Below are 14,683 nucleotides of genomic sequence, written 5' to 3'. Positions count from 1 at the left end.
ACTCACGCCAGACACATCCGTCACCCCAGGCATGTCTCGTCACGCCAACATCCCGTCACTCACGCCAGCATCCCGACTCGTCACACCACACACACAGAGAGAGAGAGAGAGAGAGAGAGAGAGAGAGAGAGAGAGAGAGAGAGAGAGAGAGAGAGACTGCTCTTTGCGTGTTGCTGCCTGGCGCCCCCCCATCTGATTTTCTCTGAGGCTATGCTGACCTGGGGTTGCAGATGAGAGAGAGAGAGTGTTAGATGAACGATGGAAAGCACGAGTGTGTTTATCCTCCCAGCCACGCCTAGATAAGTGCTGGCCCTCCAAGCTAATCTCTTTGCCAGCCGTCAACTTCCTGGAGTCCTACTATTCCTGGACTCCCTTACTCTCTAGGCTCCCCTTAACCCCGTTCGGGCGCCCAAGAGCCCGGACGGTCATTCTCGTGCATGTTCCCCTAAATTTACCTTAATGTGACATTAAATATCCCTTTTAATGTCACATTCCACACTTATGACCTTAATGTGACATTAAATATCACTTTTAATGTCACATTAATGTCACATTTCCTTCCCCTTAAGAATCGGTTTCGTCCTCGAAAACGATATTTGGAAGGTCTAACTGTAAATCGGGAAACCTTTTCTTTAAAGTACTTACTCGCTCCCATGTTGAGCTTTCTTCTGAACAATCTTTCCACTTAACCAAATATTCTTGATAAATAGTATTCCTCGTTCGTCTATTACGAACATTTAATATTTTTTCTGGTTCATGTGGATTAGATTGGTCATAGAATAACTCCTCAATATCATCATTTAAGATTAGATTGTCCAAATCACTCAGCTTCTTCCTTAGTTTGCTTACATGAAAAACTGGATGTATTTTACTACCAATAGGTAGTTGGAGCTTGTAAGCCAATTCTCCCACCCTTTTAAGTATTATGAAAGGACCACAATACCTTGGTGAAAGCTTTGGACAATGTCCCTTTTTCATAGTTTTAGTTTGTTCAGGCACCTTAAGATAGACCAATTCTCCTTCTTCAAAGGAGATGTCTCTTCGGTGAGGATCTGCATATGCTCTAGCTCGATTTTGAGCTTTTTTAATATTTTCTTGAGCAATTTTTAACATACTATTCATATCTTCCAAAAAGTCTTTAGCTGCCTGAACCTTTTCCTTATGCAGTCCTACTGCAAAAGGAGCTCTGGGCTGAAACCCATACATCAACATAAATGGATTATATCCAGTGGAAGAGTGTTTGGCACTGTTATATGGAAACTCTGCTATCGGTAAATACTCTTCCCAATTAGTTTGCCTTTTACTTACATATGCTCTAAGCATATCTTCAAGAATTTGGTTAACCCTTTCAGTTTGCCCATCTGTTTGCGGGTGATCCGCCGTACTCATGCTAAGTTTAGTATCCAATTTCCTAAATACCGCACGTCAAAAATGGCTATCAAATTTTCTATCCCGATCAGAAACTATATTTGCCGGAAGGCCATACAATCGGTATATGTTCTCTACGAACAATCTAGCCAATTCTGGTGTTTTAACATCAGTTGAAGTTGGAATAAACCTAGCCATTTTGGTTAACCTATCCACAATCACCCACACAGAGTCGTGCCCCCTCGGTGTTCTAGGTAGAGCAACAATAAAGTCCATGGAGATACTCTCCCATTTTCCCGAAGGAATTTCTAATGGATGGAGAAGTCCTCCCATTTTTAATTTTTCAGCTTTATTAACCTGGCATTTATTACATTTGACCACATAGTCAAGGGCGTCCTTATTCATTCCAGGCCAATAGAACTGCCTTTTAATAAGACTATAAGTCTTATTAACTCCTGGATGTCCCGCACTAGGGGTATCATGACACTCAAAGAGTATCTGGCGCCTTATTTCTATATCTTTCGGGACACATACCCTACCCTTGTAGAGTAAATAACCATTATCAATGGTAAAATTCTTCCACTTGAATCCAGTTTGAGCAACCCCTGATGCTCCATTTCCTAGTTGAACATCCTCAGATATTCCTTCCTCAGTAGAAGCACTTTCATTTGGATCCCCATTTTTTATTGCTTCCCATATGTTGGAATATGCCGGATCAACCTGGCATTTCCCTTTTAAAGATTCAAGCAAGTTGGAAGTGAACTGAGTAAAACTCAATTCATTAATGATGGGCATTCTGCTGAGTGCATCAGCTACTATATTATACTTTCCTTTTCTATATCTTATCTCATAGTCGAACTCTTGGAGGAGTTCGGCCCATCTGGCTTTACGCCCGTGTAAATCTGGTTGATCATTAAGCCACTTAATGCTTTCATGATCCGATAAAATCAAAAGTTTGGCACCATACAAATAGTGCCTCCATTTCTTCATTGCATGTACTATTGCATACAGCTCCCTCTCATAAACAGAATAATTCTGTTTTGCACGATCTAATTTCTTACTTTCAAAAGCAACTGGTCGACCTTCTTGTAATAAGACCGCGCCTATTGCCTTATCACTGGCATCAGCTTCAACCACAAATGGTTTATTGGGATCCACTATTAATAATACTGGAGCTGTAGCAATAGCTACCTTAAGTTTTTGAAAACTTTCATTTTGGTCTGTTCCCCAATTAAAACTTTTCCCTTTCCCTTTAAGTTGGTCTGTCATTGGAACAGCTATTTTGGCATAATCTCGAATGAATCTACGATAAAATCCAGATAAACCTAGGAAGATCTGCAGCTCTTCCAGGTTCCGTGGAGGTGGCCATTCAATAATTGCCCTTACTTTTTCTGGATCCATGTTGATTCCCTCTTTCGAGATTATATGCCCTAAATATTTGACCTCTTGTGCAAAGAATTCACATTTAGTTTTCTTTGCATAAAGGGAATGTGTTCTTAACAGTTGGAATACTAATTGTAAGTGTTCCAAATGTTCTTCTCTTGATTTACTAAAGATCAAGATATCATCCAAAAAGACTACTACAAAATGTCCTAGATAGGGCCGTAAAACACTATTCATTAGCTTCATAAAAGTAGCTGGTGCATTAGTGAGGCCAAAAGGCATCACCAAAAAATCATAATGCCCGTATCTAGTACGAAATGCCGTCTTGGAAACATCTTGTGCCTTAATTCTTATTTGGTGATAACCTGATCTTAAGTCTATCTTTGTGAAGAATTTTGCCCCTTGCAATTGATCAAAAAGATCTTCCATTCTGGGCATAGGAAATTTATTCTTCACCGTTATTTTATTAAGTGCTCTATAGTCAACACAAAGTCGCATAGAACCATTTTTTTTCTTTACCAATAAAATTGGTGAAGCCCAAGGTGAATTACTAGGTTGAATAAATCCTTTATCCAGGTAATCCTTAATTTGTCTCTCAACTTCTTGATGCTGTGTTTCGCTTAACCTATACGGTGGTTTTGAAATTGGGTGTGTATCCTTATTTATATCAATTGGGTGATTTATTTCACCCCTATCAGGTGGAAGGCCACTTGGTAAATCAGAAGGAAACACATCTTTAAAATCATCTAACAAACTGTTCAATTCATTATTAATATTCAATTCGCAAACATAAGAAAATTGTTGCTTTATATTACAGAAAGTAAAAGTATTCTGTATAGGAAGAGACCATAGCATATATACCTCACAAACTTCCTTCTTTATCAGCTTCTGAACTTCAGTAGAACACAGCAAAGGATTATCAGATACTTCATGTTCACCTTGAATGACAAAAGTCTTACCATCCCTTTCAAATTCCAGTGTATTATGGTGATAGCTACGTTTTAAGGATGGTTCCAATCCCCATAGCCACTCCCTCCCTAGAGCAATATCAGCTCTTTCCATGTTCATTATTTGGAAATCAAGCTTATCTTTATATCCTTGAATCTCGATTTCCAAATTGGATACCATTGTATCCCATATTTTATTGTCTTGGCCTTGCATCATACGAACAACATATTGATGCTCACTGTTTTGTTGGGGAAGTTTCAATTTTTTGACAAGTGCATAATTTATAAAATTATGTGTGGCAGAGTCATCAATCATGACTCTAACCCGTTTTCCAGCTATCAATCCATGTACTCTAAGTAAATCATGTGGCCCAAAAGTAGGCTGCCACAAAGAAGTTGACATACAACACTTATGTTGTATATCCATGTGCAAGACCTCTAAAGATTTATACTTTTCATGGCCCTTTAATTCTAAAGTCTGCACTACATGGATTTGTTTTTCTTTTCCCTTGCCCTTGTCCTTTCCTTTGTCTTCCCCCTTTTTCTTTTGAGGGCAATTCCAAGCAGCATGGTTAGGGGATAGGCAATTAAAACACAATTTTTCTTTTTTGGCCTTATCAAAGTCATCAGGACTTAACTTTGGCCTCATATATGGTTTCTTTTCAAAAGGTTGTTTTTTACCCTTGAAAAATGGCATTTTTCTTTTAAATTTGCCCACAAATTTTGAGGTTTCTAATTCCTTAGACTTGGGCTCCATATCAGTGAGACTGGTGAGTGTACCTGGACGCGTACTATCTTCATAAATTAATGCAAATTTAATTGCCTCTTCAAGCGTCTTAGGTAAACTCCGTTTTACTTCCTTTTTACAGGCTTTATCCAGTCCCCTAATGAATCCTCTTGTTTTTTGGAATTCATCAATTCCTTCCAGTTTGAGGATTATCTCACGATATTCCTCCAGATATGTCAGTAGGGGCCGTCCCTTTTGTCTGACATAATCCCAATCTTCCCAATTTCTTTCCATTTCATTTTCAGGAAGAAATTCTTTTAAAAAGACGGATTCAAATTGAGCCCAAGTTTCAGGTATTTTATTCGCCTCCTTTAAAGTTCGCCACCACTTATATGCTTTGGGCCCCAAAGTTAAACTGGCCTCCAGTGCTTGGAGATGTGGTGGGGTATTTTTCAATTTATGTAAATCTTCCCATTTTTGGAGGAAATTAAAGATTGTATCTTTATTCCTATCTTTTTCCTCCCCGTAAAATTGAGGTGGTTTCATATCCTTTAAAACCGGATTATCCCTCAATTTATGATAAGTTTGGGGTTCTTTAGGATCTCGTATAGTCACATCTAAATCTTTCGATGAAGATGGGACATCTGAGATTTCTATCTTATTTTTATCTTTTTCCAACAATAAAGTTAACTGAGATTTTATTTCAGTAAGTGTTTGAGTTAAAAATTCCATTTGAACCCCCTGAGTTTGCACACGAGCAGAAAGATCATCAAATTGCTCTCGCATGGCAAAAAATTCTTCCCATTGTTCTTCTTGTATGTCTGGTTCATGGGGATCTACCATGGGTTGATCCCCGGAACTAGAACTTTCCATTAGTCTTTCTTTCCCTTTTTCTGCCATTAATACACTGGAATTGGAAAGCAAAAATAAGAAATTTGCATACAAGATAAAATACTTCCCTGATTTTTAATGGCAGGCTGTGGCTTCAGTCGTGTATAATATTTTTCTGTCTGTCTCACAGCAATCGCAGTCCTATCCGTCTCAGAAGCAGTCGGATTTACACGTCAGCAGTAATCATGACAGAATCACGTTTTTTTATATATATGACCCACGTCTGATGCTGGCGGCTCCACTTCTGATCTGGTTCTCGCGGATGCTGGCAGCTCCACGTTTGATCTGGTTGGTCCTCGCGACCCTGGTCCTCGCTTTTTTTATTATTTTTTCTGCCCGTAACGTAACGTTTCTGCCCGTAACGTTTCTGCCGTAACGTTGAAGGTCACATTAATGTGACGTGGCGCTGGAATTCTTTTTAATTTTCTTTGACGGCCCGTCGCGTCTTCACGGCGCCTGGTTCCAGATGCTCACGCGATATGACGTAGCACTTCTTCCGTCCTTTTTTTTTCTTCTCGGCCCGTCGCCTGATGCTCACGCGGCGTTACAAAAACTGACGGCCTGACTAGCGACTGACAGCCTGACGGATTTCTGTTCGATTAATGATCAGAAACATAGGCTCTGATACCAATGTTAGATGAACGATGGAAAGCACGAGTGTGTTTATCCTCCCAGCCACGCCTAGATAAGTGCTGGCCCTCCAAGCTAATCTCTTTGCCAGCCGTCAACTTCCTGGAGTCCTACTATTCCTGGACTCCCTTACTCTCTAGGCTCCCCTTAACCCCGTTCGGGCGCCCAAGAGCCCGGACGGTCATTCTCGTGCATGTTCCCCTAAATTTACCTTAATGTGACATTAAATATCCCTTTTAATGTCACATTCCACACTTATGACCTTAATGTGACATTAAATATCACTTTTAATGTCACATTAATGTCACAGAGAGAGAGAGAGAGAGAGAGAGAGAGAGAGAGAGAGAGGAATCGAGAGGCTGCTCTGTGCATGCTGCTGCCTGGCGCCCCCACCCACCCCCCCCCCCCATCTGATTCACTCTGAGGCTGTGCTGACCTGGGGCTGCAGATTACTTCAGTACCCTGCGGGCTGAACAGCGACCCCACGTTGGCCTTTTCTTGCAGGCAGAGAGAGAGAGAGAGAGAGAGAGAGAGAGAGAGACGGGCAGTACGCTGAAGATTGATCGGCAATCATCATGTCTGAGCTCAATACAGCTTTCATAGACCAGGTGATTGACGCTTTGGGGCCGGATTCAGAGGGCGAAGATGAGATGGTCCTGCGTATTGAGGAGATGGCATCCATGTTTGGATGCACTGCTGTAGTGAAACCTAGTAAACATGAAGTGGATGCCTCTATGATGATTGCTGAGAGTCTTGCCCCTTTGGATTCCTAGCCGTTTTCCTATGCGTAGGCTACCAATCATTCCTATGGTTTCCCAAACTTGGATTGGGAGCATATGTTAGACTTTGCTAACTCTGAATATATTCAACACGATCATAAGAATCTTCCAAATTGTGTATTCACTTCATTATTCATTGTATTTATTATCTTTGAGTTATCCTAACCTAACCGTGTTCTGTGTTATTAGTTTTTGCTTTGTTGTACGATTGGTTTTGTGTTTTTTGTGTTTAAGAGCATTTTTTCACATGGTATTAGAGCTAGGTGCTCTCTGAGAAACCTTGGTCTTTGATCAGAAAGCTTATATGTAAAAGCGGGAATAATAGAAGGGTCATATGACTTCCAACGCATTCACATCATTGCTCAAGTCTCCACAGTCAAGCATGGACATAAACGATTAGGAGCAGGCCCTCCAACTTGCTATTGCTTGATTAGACATGGGCGGAGAATCATCGGATGATCATGGAGTCTAAAGACAATATTAGATTTCCGTTGTCGAGTATGGTCTCATCCTTATGTATAGGGCTCAGCAGGAGGTTGAAGGTAAGCCAGAGTTATTTTCTTTAGATTCGATGCACAGAACTAATGATTTTGCAGGGTCTTCAAAATCTCCACTTCAGATTGGCCATCTGCAAGTGGAACCTAAGCTCGGATTACACTCCTTCCACAGTACTTCTTTTCTCCAATGCTAGGTATGAACCCTCTTATTTCGGATTCTATGCCAACTCATTGTCTTTTTTGTTGGATCAGGGGATGCTCGTGAAGAATGGACTTTTCAAAATAACCTTTGGTTTCTAAGTAATGACGAAGCCATGCATTTCTTTATAAACTCAAAACTAGGTAAGAAGCTGAAAGAAGAACTTGTAAGTATTCCTTTTTTTTTTTTCCTTTTAAACAATTTTGTTTCTCATGGTCAATTTGGAGTAGGTGCATCTTGATCCAATTCTCAATTTAAATACTTTTAATGGACAAAAGGAACCAATCATGTTTCCCACAACATCTATTACTAATTCATTTGGGCTTCCATCCATGCCTCCCTCATCTTCTATTGCACCTTCCTTTCTGCTTCCAGTAAGTGCACCACATTTACCACTACATACCACATGGAGGGGTTCTCCACACTTAGGCACAACCTTTAGGACATCTATATATCCATTTTTGGGTGGTATAATTGTGACGGAGACTAAACCTCCCATACCACACACTTTCGGGTTATCTTTCTTGGAGTGTATCCCAGACATAACTCGAGTGTGGATCGTTTGGTACCATAGTTTGCCTCTATGGCATTACCTAGTGGACCATCCGGTCATTATGTTGTGCCCTAGCCAACATTTGGATAGGGCTATTGTGTCCGAGTGCCTCCACCTCCACCTTCAGTACCATATGGAATAATGAGAATTTCGGTACCTTTACATCAATCGACATTTATTGGACATTAGTAGCCTATTTCTGCCTTTCCATGATTACCCCCTCCTCCTTACTACTACCATCTTATCCTCAACTCTACCCCACCTATCCACCTTCACAGACGCCTCATGGTTCTAGCTCCTCACCCTCCAAGCATGCTTTTAATGACAAGACTCCTTTTAACAGGTCAAACTATATCACTTGGTCTAACTTGATGAGACATGATCGCTATGCGGCTTACGATAGGATCTATCGTATCAATTTGGATCATGAGCTCCAAAACTTAAAAATCACAAACAAGGATGACTTCAAAGTCAAATTGGTTGAGTATTGGCATCTCGTTGAGTTAATAATTGGGCTTCTAAGTTATCTATCGATCAGGTTACCCAATTTCTTAACAAGCTGTTGAGAAAATATTTTCATTTTGTGCAACAGGTGATTTCATAGTCTCATATGCCCACATTTTATGAGTTTGAGTGTCAGTTGTTGTGTTATGCGCAATTGTTCGATTAATTTCACAAAAATGTCCCAGTAGAGGGGGCTCTCGTTGCATCTTCTTAGGAGGAGCAAGAGAGCAAGGATAAATAAAATTCGAACTCAAATCAAAATCAAAATCAGAGCAAGGCTAGTGAATCCCAAGGAACCACACAATCAATTCTCAAATCTAGATGATAGAATGTATCAAAGAAGAATATGTATTATCAACATTGTCAAAAGGCTACTTATTTTGATGATGAGTGTCGATCTAAGGCAAGAGGCACATAGCCAAAATCCAAGAATCAGACCCTCGCATCCTAGTCGGGTAACCCCCAGCAAGGAAAGTAGGATGGTGGCAACTCTCAGCAGGGATAGTGGCGAGGCCAAATTTACATTGCCACCGGTTAGCCATCACAATCGAGGAACTTCTCAACTTGAGAGGGTTTGTCTGATAAGTCTGTAGAGGTCCACATCGTCTCCTTAGAGACATTGGATACAAGTCTTGTTCACAATTCTGAGTTGTCTCTTGATGAGGTGACTACAAAGGTCAACTCGTCAGAGTCGAGCAGATCAATACTTGTTTGGCTTGTGGAGACAGTGGAGCTACTCATCACGTGACTCCTATAGAGGATATTTTCATTTGTCGTACCCTTGTAGTGGGGAGAGTCCGCATAGGAAATAACTAACCATAGTTCCAGATTTGGCTTTGTTGGATGATGTCTATTATGTTTCCTAGCTTGGGATGAACTTCTTGTCTGTTCAACAACTTTGCCTGTTTAGAAGGGGGGGGGGGGGGGGAGCATTTTTCTCCCTAGCGACCACACTCGAGGTCCTAGACTCTTAGACGGGTTTAGTAATTACTGGAGGCAAGGCACAGCCTAACGGCCTTTAATGCATGACCCATTTTCTTATTGAGTTGATTGCCACTGATTCGGAGTTTCATCGCTTCCAGGCCCTTGACCACCACACGGGAGCCCACATACTCTGAGTGTCTTTGGCATTTATGCTTAGGCCATCTCGGCTACGACTCTCTTTATGAGCTGTTGCGTCAAGGGATGATTGAGGGTCTTCCATGCCTAAAATACCGAGAGATTTGTAAAGCATGTCAGCTAGGTAAGCAACATTGCACATCCTTTTCTTGGTAGTCTACCACCTGTACTGAGGACTTCCTTAGACTCATTCACGTAGATCTTTGTGGTCCTACATTCACTGCTGCCTTAAATGGTGCGATGTACTTCTTTTTGATAGTGGATGATTTCTCTAGGTATATGTGTATGTACTTTCTTAAGTATTAGTTAGATGCCTTGACTTATTTCAATGCTTGGGTATTACTGGTTCATAACCAGACTGATCGTCGTATGGGTACTATGAGGAGTGATTTTGGTAGTGAGTTTTGTTAGCAGTCATGTTTGTCATGCCTTGTCATCTCCTGCCTGTGAGCCTCAGTCTGAGTCAGACGAGGACATTAGGAGCTCTGACATGTCTGTCATGTGTTATGATGGGGGAGGCTAGTCACTCTCGACTGGCTGTCTTAGGATGTGTATTTCTTTTTGGCCTCTTTTAGTGGGCAGCCACTGGCTGCCCGGCCACTTTTTGGTCACTGTTGTGGGGCGCCCATTTTAGGGCATTTTAGGGTTTGCGCCCATTTTAGGGTTAGGGTTAGGGTTTGTCCTTTTGCCTATTTATTGGCAGCCCCCCTCCCCACTTGATCACTTATCTTCTTGCAGATTCCGACACTCCTTCTCCCCCGTGGTGGTGCTGCCATCATCATCAGCCTGATCTGGTGCCCTCACTGACGCTTCGGGCTGCGTGCAGGGACTGATCAGTTCATTTCAGTGTATTCAGCATTCATTTCAGTTAGTGCAGATTTCTCTTCCTTATTTTCTGCTTTTTCTCTCTCTCCCTCCGTGTTCGTATTCCCTCTTCCGCAGCGCACTCTCACATGGTATCAGTTCCCTCTTCCGCAGCGCACTCTCACATGGTATCAGAGCCGAAGGAGAGTACACGGAGCTGAGTTTTACGCGGGAGAACACCCACAACCTTGCGTTTGCTGGTCAAGACGTCTCCAACAGCTGAGGCGTCACCTTCAGCACCATCTCCTCGATCAAGGCGGCCTGTTTTGGTGTCCACTTATTTGCGTTTGCTGTTGGCGTCATCCCCAAATTTGCGTTTTCAGCCTGGGCGGCCCTCCTCCAGCTGGGTGACACTCCTCCAGCCTGCGCCTTGCTGTTCTGGCTGTTGTTCCATCTTCAGGCGGCTCTTTTCCTGCTAGCGACCTATTCCCAGGCTGCGTTTTGAGGCAGGAGGCTGTTTTTCTGTGGTGATTGCATTGTTAGCATTTGCGTTTGACATCATCCTTGCGTTCTGTGCAAGGCGGCCAGCGCAGGAGCTTCTGGTGTTTGTGTTTCGGCATCGGCAACCTTCCCTTGTTTTGTTTTGGTGTTTTGCAGATTGGAAGATATCTTCTCATCAGTTTACGGGCTTTGATGACTCAGATGACGAGCTTTTGTCTCGACACTCATCTGAACGGAGGCGTGATTTCTATCACGAGGACCATCGTCCGGAGTCTATTCCTCTTTCCCGTCCCCCTTCTATTCATGTATCTCGGCGATCCCCTTCCAGTGGGCTGACGATGCAGCCTTTGGTACCCCCTGTACAGGTACCCGTACTTCCTCAGCTGCCCAAAGAGGACCGGTTGGATGGCTCCAACTTTTCTCTATGGTCCTGCAAGGTGGAGTGTATCTTGGACTCCTTCGATCTTTGGGAGCTTGTTTCTGTTCCTATTCCCCGGCCTAAGGTGGATCCCGCAGATGGGACATCTATGGATCGTGCAGCCTTATGGGATCAGCTTAATTCTAGAGCTAGATCTTTCCTCTTTCTGAGTTTGCAGGATTTTGTCCTTGTTCATGTTCATAGGTTGAAGACTGCAGCAGACGTGTGGAGAAAGCTCGCGTCTCTCTATCAACAGAAGACGTTTGCCCACCGGATATCTCTCGAAAAGAAGTTGCGGATGCTCGCTATTGATGATAGTCCTTCCATGAAGGACCACATCAACAGATTACAGGATATGAGGGATGAGCTTGCATCCCTCGGTCGGACGATATCTTCTGAAGACATAGCTATGATTCTTTTGACTCAGCTGCCATCGCCTCAGTTTGATGTCTTCTACACCAGCCTTCTTACATCGAGGACCCGTGAGCAGCTTCTATGGGAGGAGCTATCCCCGCTTGTCTTGGAGCATGATGAGCGACTCAGAGAGGTCAGTGCTAGTGGATCCGACTCCACTAGAGCCTTTGTTGCAGGTTCGGGAGGACAGAAGAAGAAGAAGACGAAGTCAAAGGCTAAGCAGAAGGACAGTTCTTCAGGCTCTGACTCAGATTCAGAGAGACCGAAGTGTCCACACTGTGGGAAAGGGACACATCCCGAGGAGAAATGCTGGAAGAAGTTGTTAGCCTGCTCTTATTCAGTCTCAGTCTGTCATCTCCTGGTTGTGAGCTCCTGTCAGAGTCTGACAGGAGACAGAGGAGCTCTGTCAGTGTGTTTTTAGGCTGCTTTAGTCAGCATGCAGCCTTGGGCATTTTACAGCCCAATCTGGGCTGTTTCTGGGCTGACTGCCCATTATTTTGGGCAGTCGGACCAGATCTGGCCATAGTCGGCCAGATCTGGCTGGTCGGCCAAATCTGGCCAGGTCGGCCAGTTTGGCTGGTCGGCCAGTTTGCTGGCTGGGGGCTATTTATAGCAGCCCCCCCAGTCAGTCCAGCATTCACTCTCTGCAGGTACAGCACTGCTTCCTCCGTCTCCGTCTCCGGCATTGGTGCTGCCTCTGCTTCCAGTCTGTCCTGGTTCCCTCACTGACGCTCCGGGCTGCGTGCAGGGACTGTTCTGTCCATTCCAGTGTATTCAGCATTCATCTCAGTCAGTGCAGACTTTCTTCCTTCATTCTCTGCTTCCTCTCTCCTCTCCTCTGTGTTCGTGTTCTTCTTTCGCTGCGCACTCTCACATGGTATCATCGCCTGATTGAGAGCATGGAGGACGAGAGAAATACCTTACTGCTGCTGCCCACAGTTCCACAACAGCCAGGCGATTGCTTCAGGCGGCTGCCAACAGGTCCATCCCAGCCAGGCGACTGCATCAGGAAGCTGTCCAGTCTGCGTTTGCTGTACACATGGACTGCCACGTCATCCAGTGACGCAGCATCCCTGCGTTTGCTGCCTGGCGACCTCTTCTGCTGCAGGGCGACCTTCCTACAGCCTGCGTTTTGCTGCTCTGCAGGTCGCTTCTACCCCCGGCTGCTCCTTTCCTGCAGGCAACCTTTGTCTGGGCTTGTTCCCGGTGCTGGTGGTCTCGATTCTGGTGTTCGACATCAGATCTATTTGCGTTTTGCAGATCCAGGTGTTTGTAGGCACTCTCTGCCTGCGTCTTGGTGGTTGGTGACCACATTGCTGGTCCTATTTCGTCAGCGGCACAACTTTCTTTGGTATTTTGCAGATTGGAAGATGTCTTAACAGTTTTCAGGCTTTGAAGACTCAGAGGATGAGCTTCTTTCTCATCACTCCTCTGAGCGGAGGCGGGACTATCGTGAAGTTCGACATCGGGAAGACCCTCCTCGCACTCGTCCTTCTTCAGTCCATGCATCTTAGAGGGTTCCATCTACTGCGAAGGTTTCTTCAGTGAAGACTGCATCAAATGTGCGGATGCCTTCCTTGATTCCCTCTATCCAGGTGCCGATTCTCCCTTCCTTTCCGAAGGAAGACAAGTTGGATGGTTCCAACTACTCCCTATGGTCATGCAAGGTGGCTTGCATCCTTGATACCTTTGATCTGTGGGAGCTTGTTTCTTCGCCCGTCGACCGATCCCCCGTGGATTCGTCCGATGGCACCTCTATGGACCGTGCAGCCTTATGGGATAGGCTCAACTCTCGAGCCCGTTCCTTTCTTTTTATGAGTCTCCATGATTCTGTTCTTGTACATGTTCACAGGTTAAAGACCGCGGCGGAAGTATGGACAAAGCTTGCGTCTTTATATCAGCACAAGACATTTGCCCACAAGATTTCCCTGGAGAAGAAGTTGCGGATGCTCAGTCTTGATGGTTCTTCTTCTATGAAGGGGCACATCACGAAGATGGAGGATATGCGAGGCGAGCTAGCCTCTCTTGGTCGTTTGATATCGTCTGAGGATATGGCGATGATTCTGTTGACTCAGCTGCCATCACCCCGTTATGATGTCTTCTACACCAGCCTCATCACTTCGAGGACCCGTGAGACTCTCCTATGGGAGGAGCTTTCCCCGCTTGTCTTGGAGTATGACGAGCGACTCAAAGAGGTGGGAGCCAGTGGCTCCACCAAGGCATTTACGGCTGGCACAGGTGGTGGCAAGAAGAAGAAACAAAAGAAGGAGAAGGCCAAGGACAAGAAGGAGGAGGACAAGAAGGATGCGAAGGAGAAGAAGCCCAAGTGTCCCCATTGTGGGAAGGGCACTCATCCCGAGGAGAAGTGTTGGCAGAAGTATCCCCATTTGAAGCCTAAGGAGAAGGACTCGAAGGCGGCCCCAGCCACAACAGAATCTGCGTTTGTGCATCTCTTTGTTGAGGAAGACACTGCCCTAGCTTCTACCACACAGGAGAAGCCTTGGCTCGTCGACAGTGGAGCATCTTCACATATGACCTTCCGTCAGGATTGGCTTCAGGATCTTCGTTCCAGAGGGGGTACAGTCACCATTGGTGACAATTCTACAGTTCCTGTTCATGGAGTGGGGACTTTACCTATGTTTTCTGACAGGCGGTCTTCCTCCGCCAAAGTTCTCTATGTGCCTGATTTGGGTTTTAACCTATTATCTGTGCATGGTCTTACTCAGTTAGGTACCCGAGTCATTTTTACTCAGGATGCAGTCACAGTGGAGGATGCTTCTACAGGTGATGCTCTTTGGACAGGTACACAGGAGGGTGGGCTTTATACGCTCACAGCCTTGGCTGCGCGGACTTCCCATGAGCTTGGGCTGCTCTGGCATGCTCGGTATGGTCATTTGAACCTCGATTCTCTTCGCCGGGCTTCTAGGAGGACGATGGTGGAGGGACTTC

At 44.4% G+C, this 14,683-nt stretch overlaps 1 protein-coding gene across 3 annotated transcripts in view; it reads left to right on the top strand.

The window, feature by feature from the left end:
- LOC148019904 (uncharacterized) overlaps nt 1–14,683 on the top strand; it is a 61,155-nt gene that overhangs the window by 19,259 nt on the left and 27,213 nt on the right. For 2 of the 3 annotated variants that reach the window (XR_015694888.1, XM_087700097.1), the window contains exon 3: nt 7,475–7,564. The exons of the other annotated variant lie outside the window; for it this stretch is intronic. Coding sequence is in view for 1 of the 2 variants with exons in the window: in XM_087700097.1 (XP_087556223.1) it covers nt 7,475–7,564 (90 nt within the window). In the remaining variant the exon portion in view is untranslated. The remainder of the gene's footprint in view (nt 1–7,474; nt 7,565–14,683) is intronic. 3 annotated transcript variants of the gene reach the window in all.

Source organism: Lygodium microphyllum, chromosome 19 (genome assembly GCF_053477565.2).
Source record: "Lygodium microphyllum isolate KBCC chromosome 19, Lygodium_microphyllum_v1.1.10, whole genome shotgun sequence".
In the NCBI taxonomy this organism is placed as follows: Eukaryota; Viridiplantae; Streptophyta; class Polypodiopsida; order Schizaeales; family Lygodiaceae; genus Lygodium; species Lygodium microphyllum.
The sequence above is the reverse complement of the archived record's forward strand: the minus strand, read 5'-3'. Positions and strand labels throughout refer to the sequence as shown.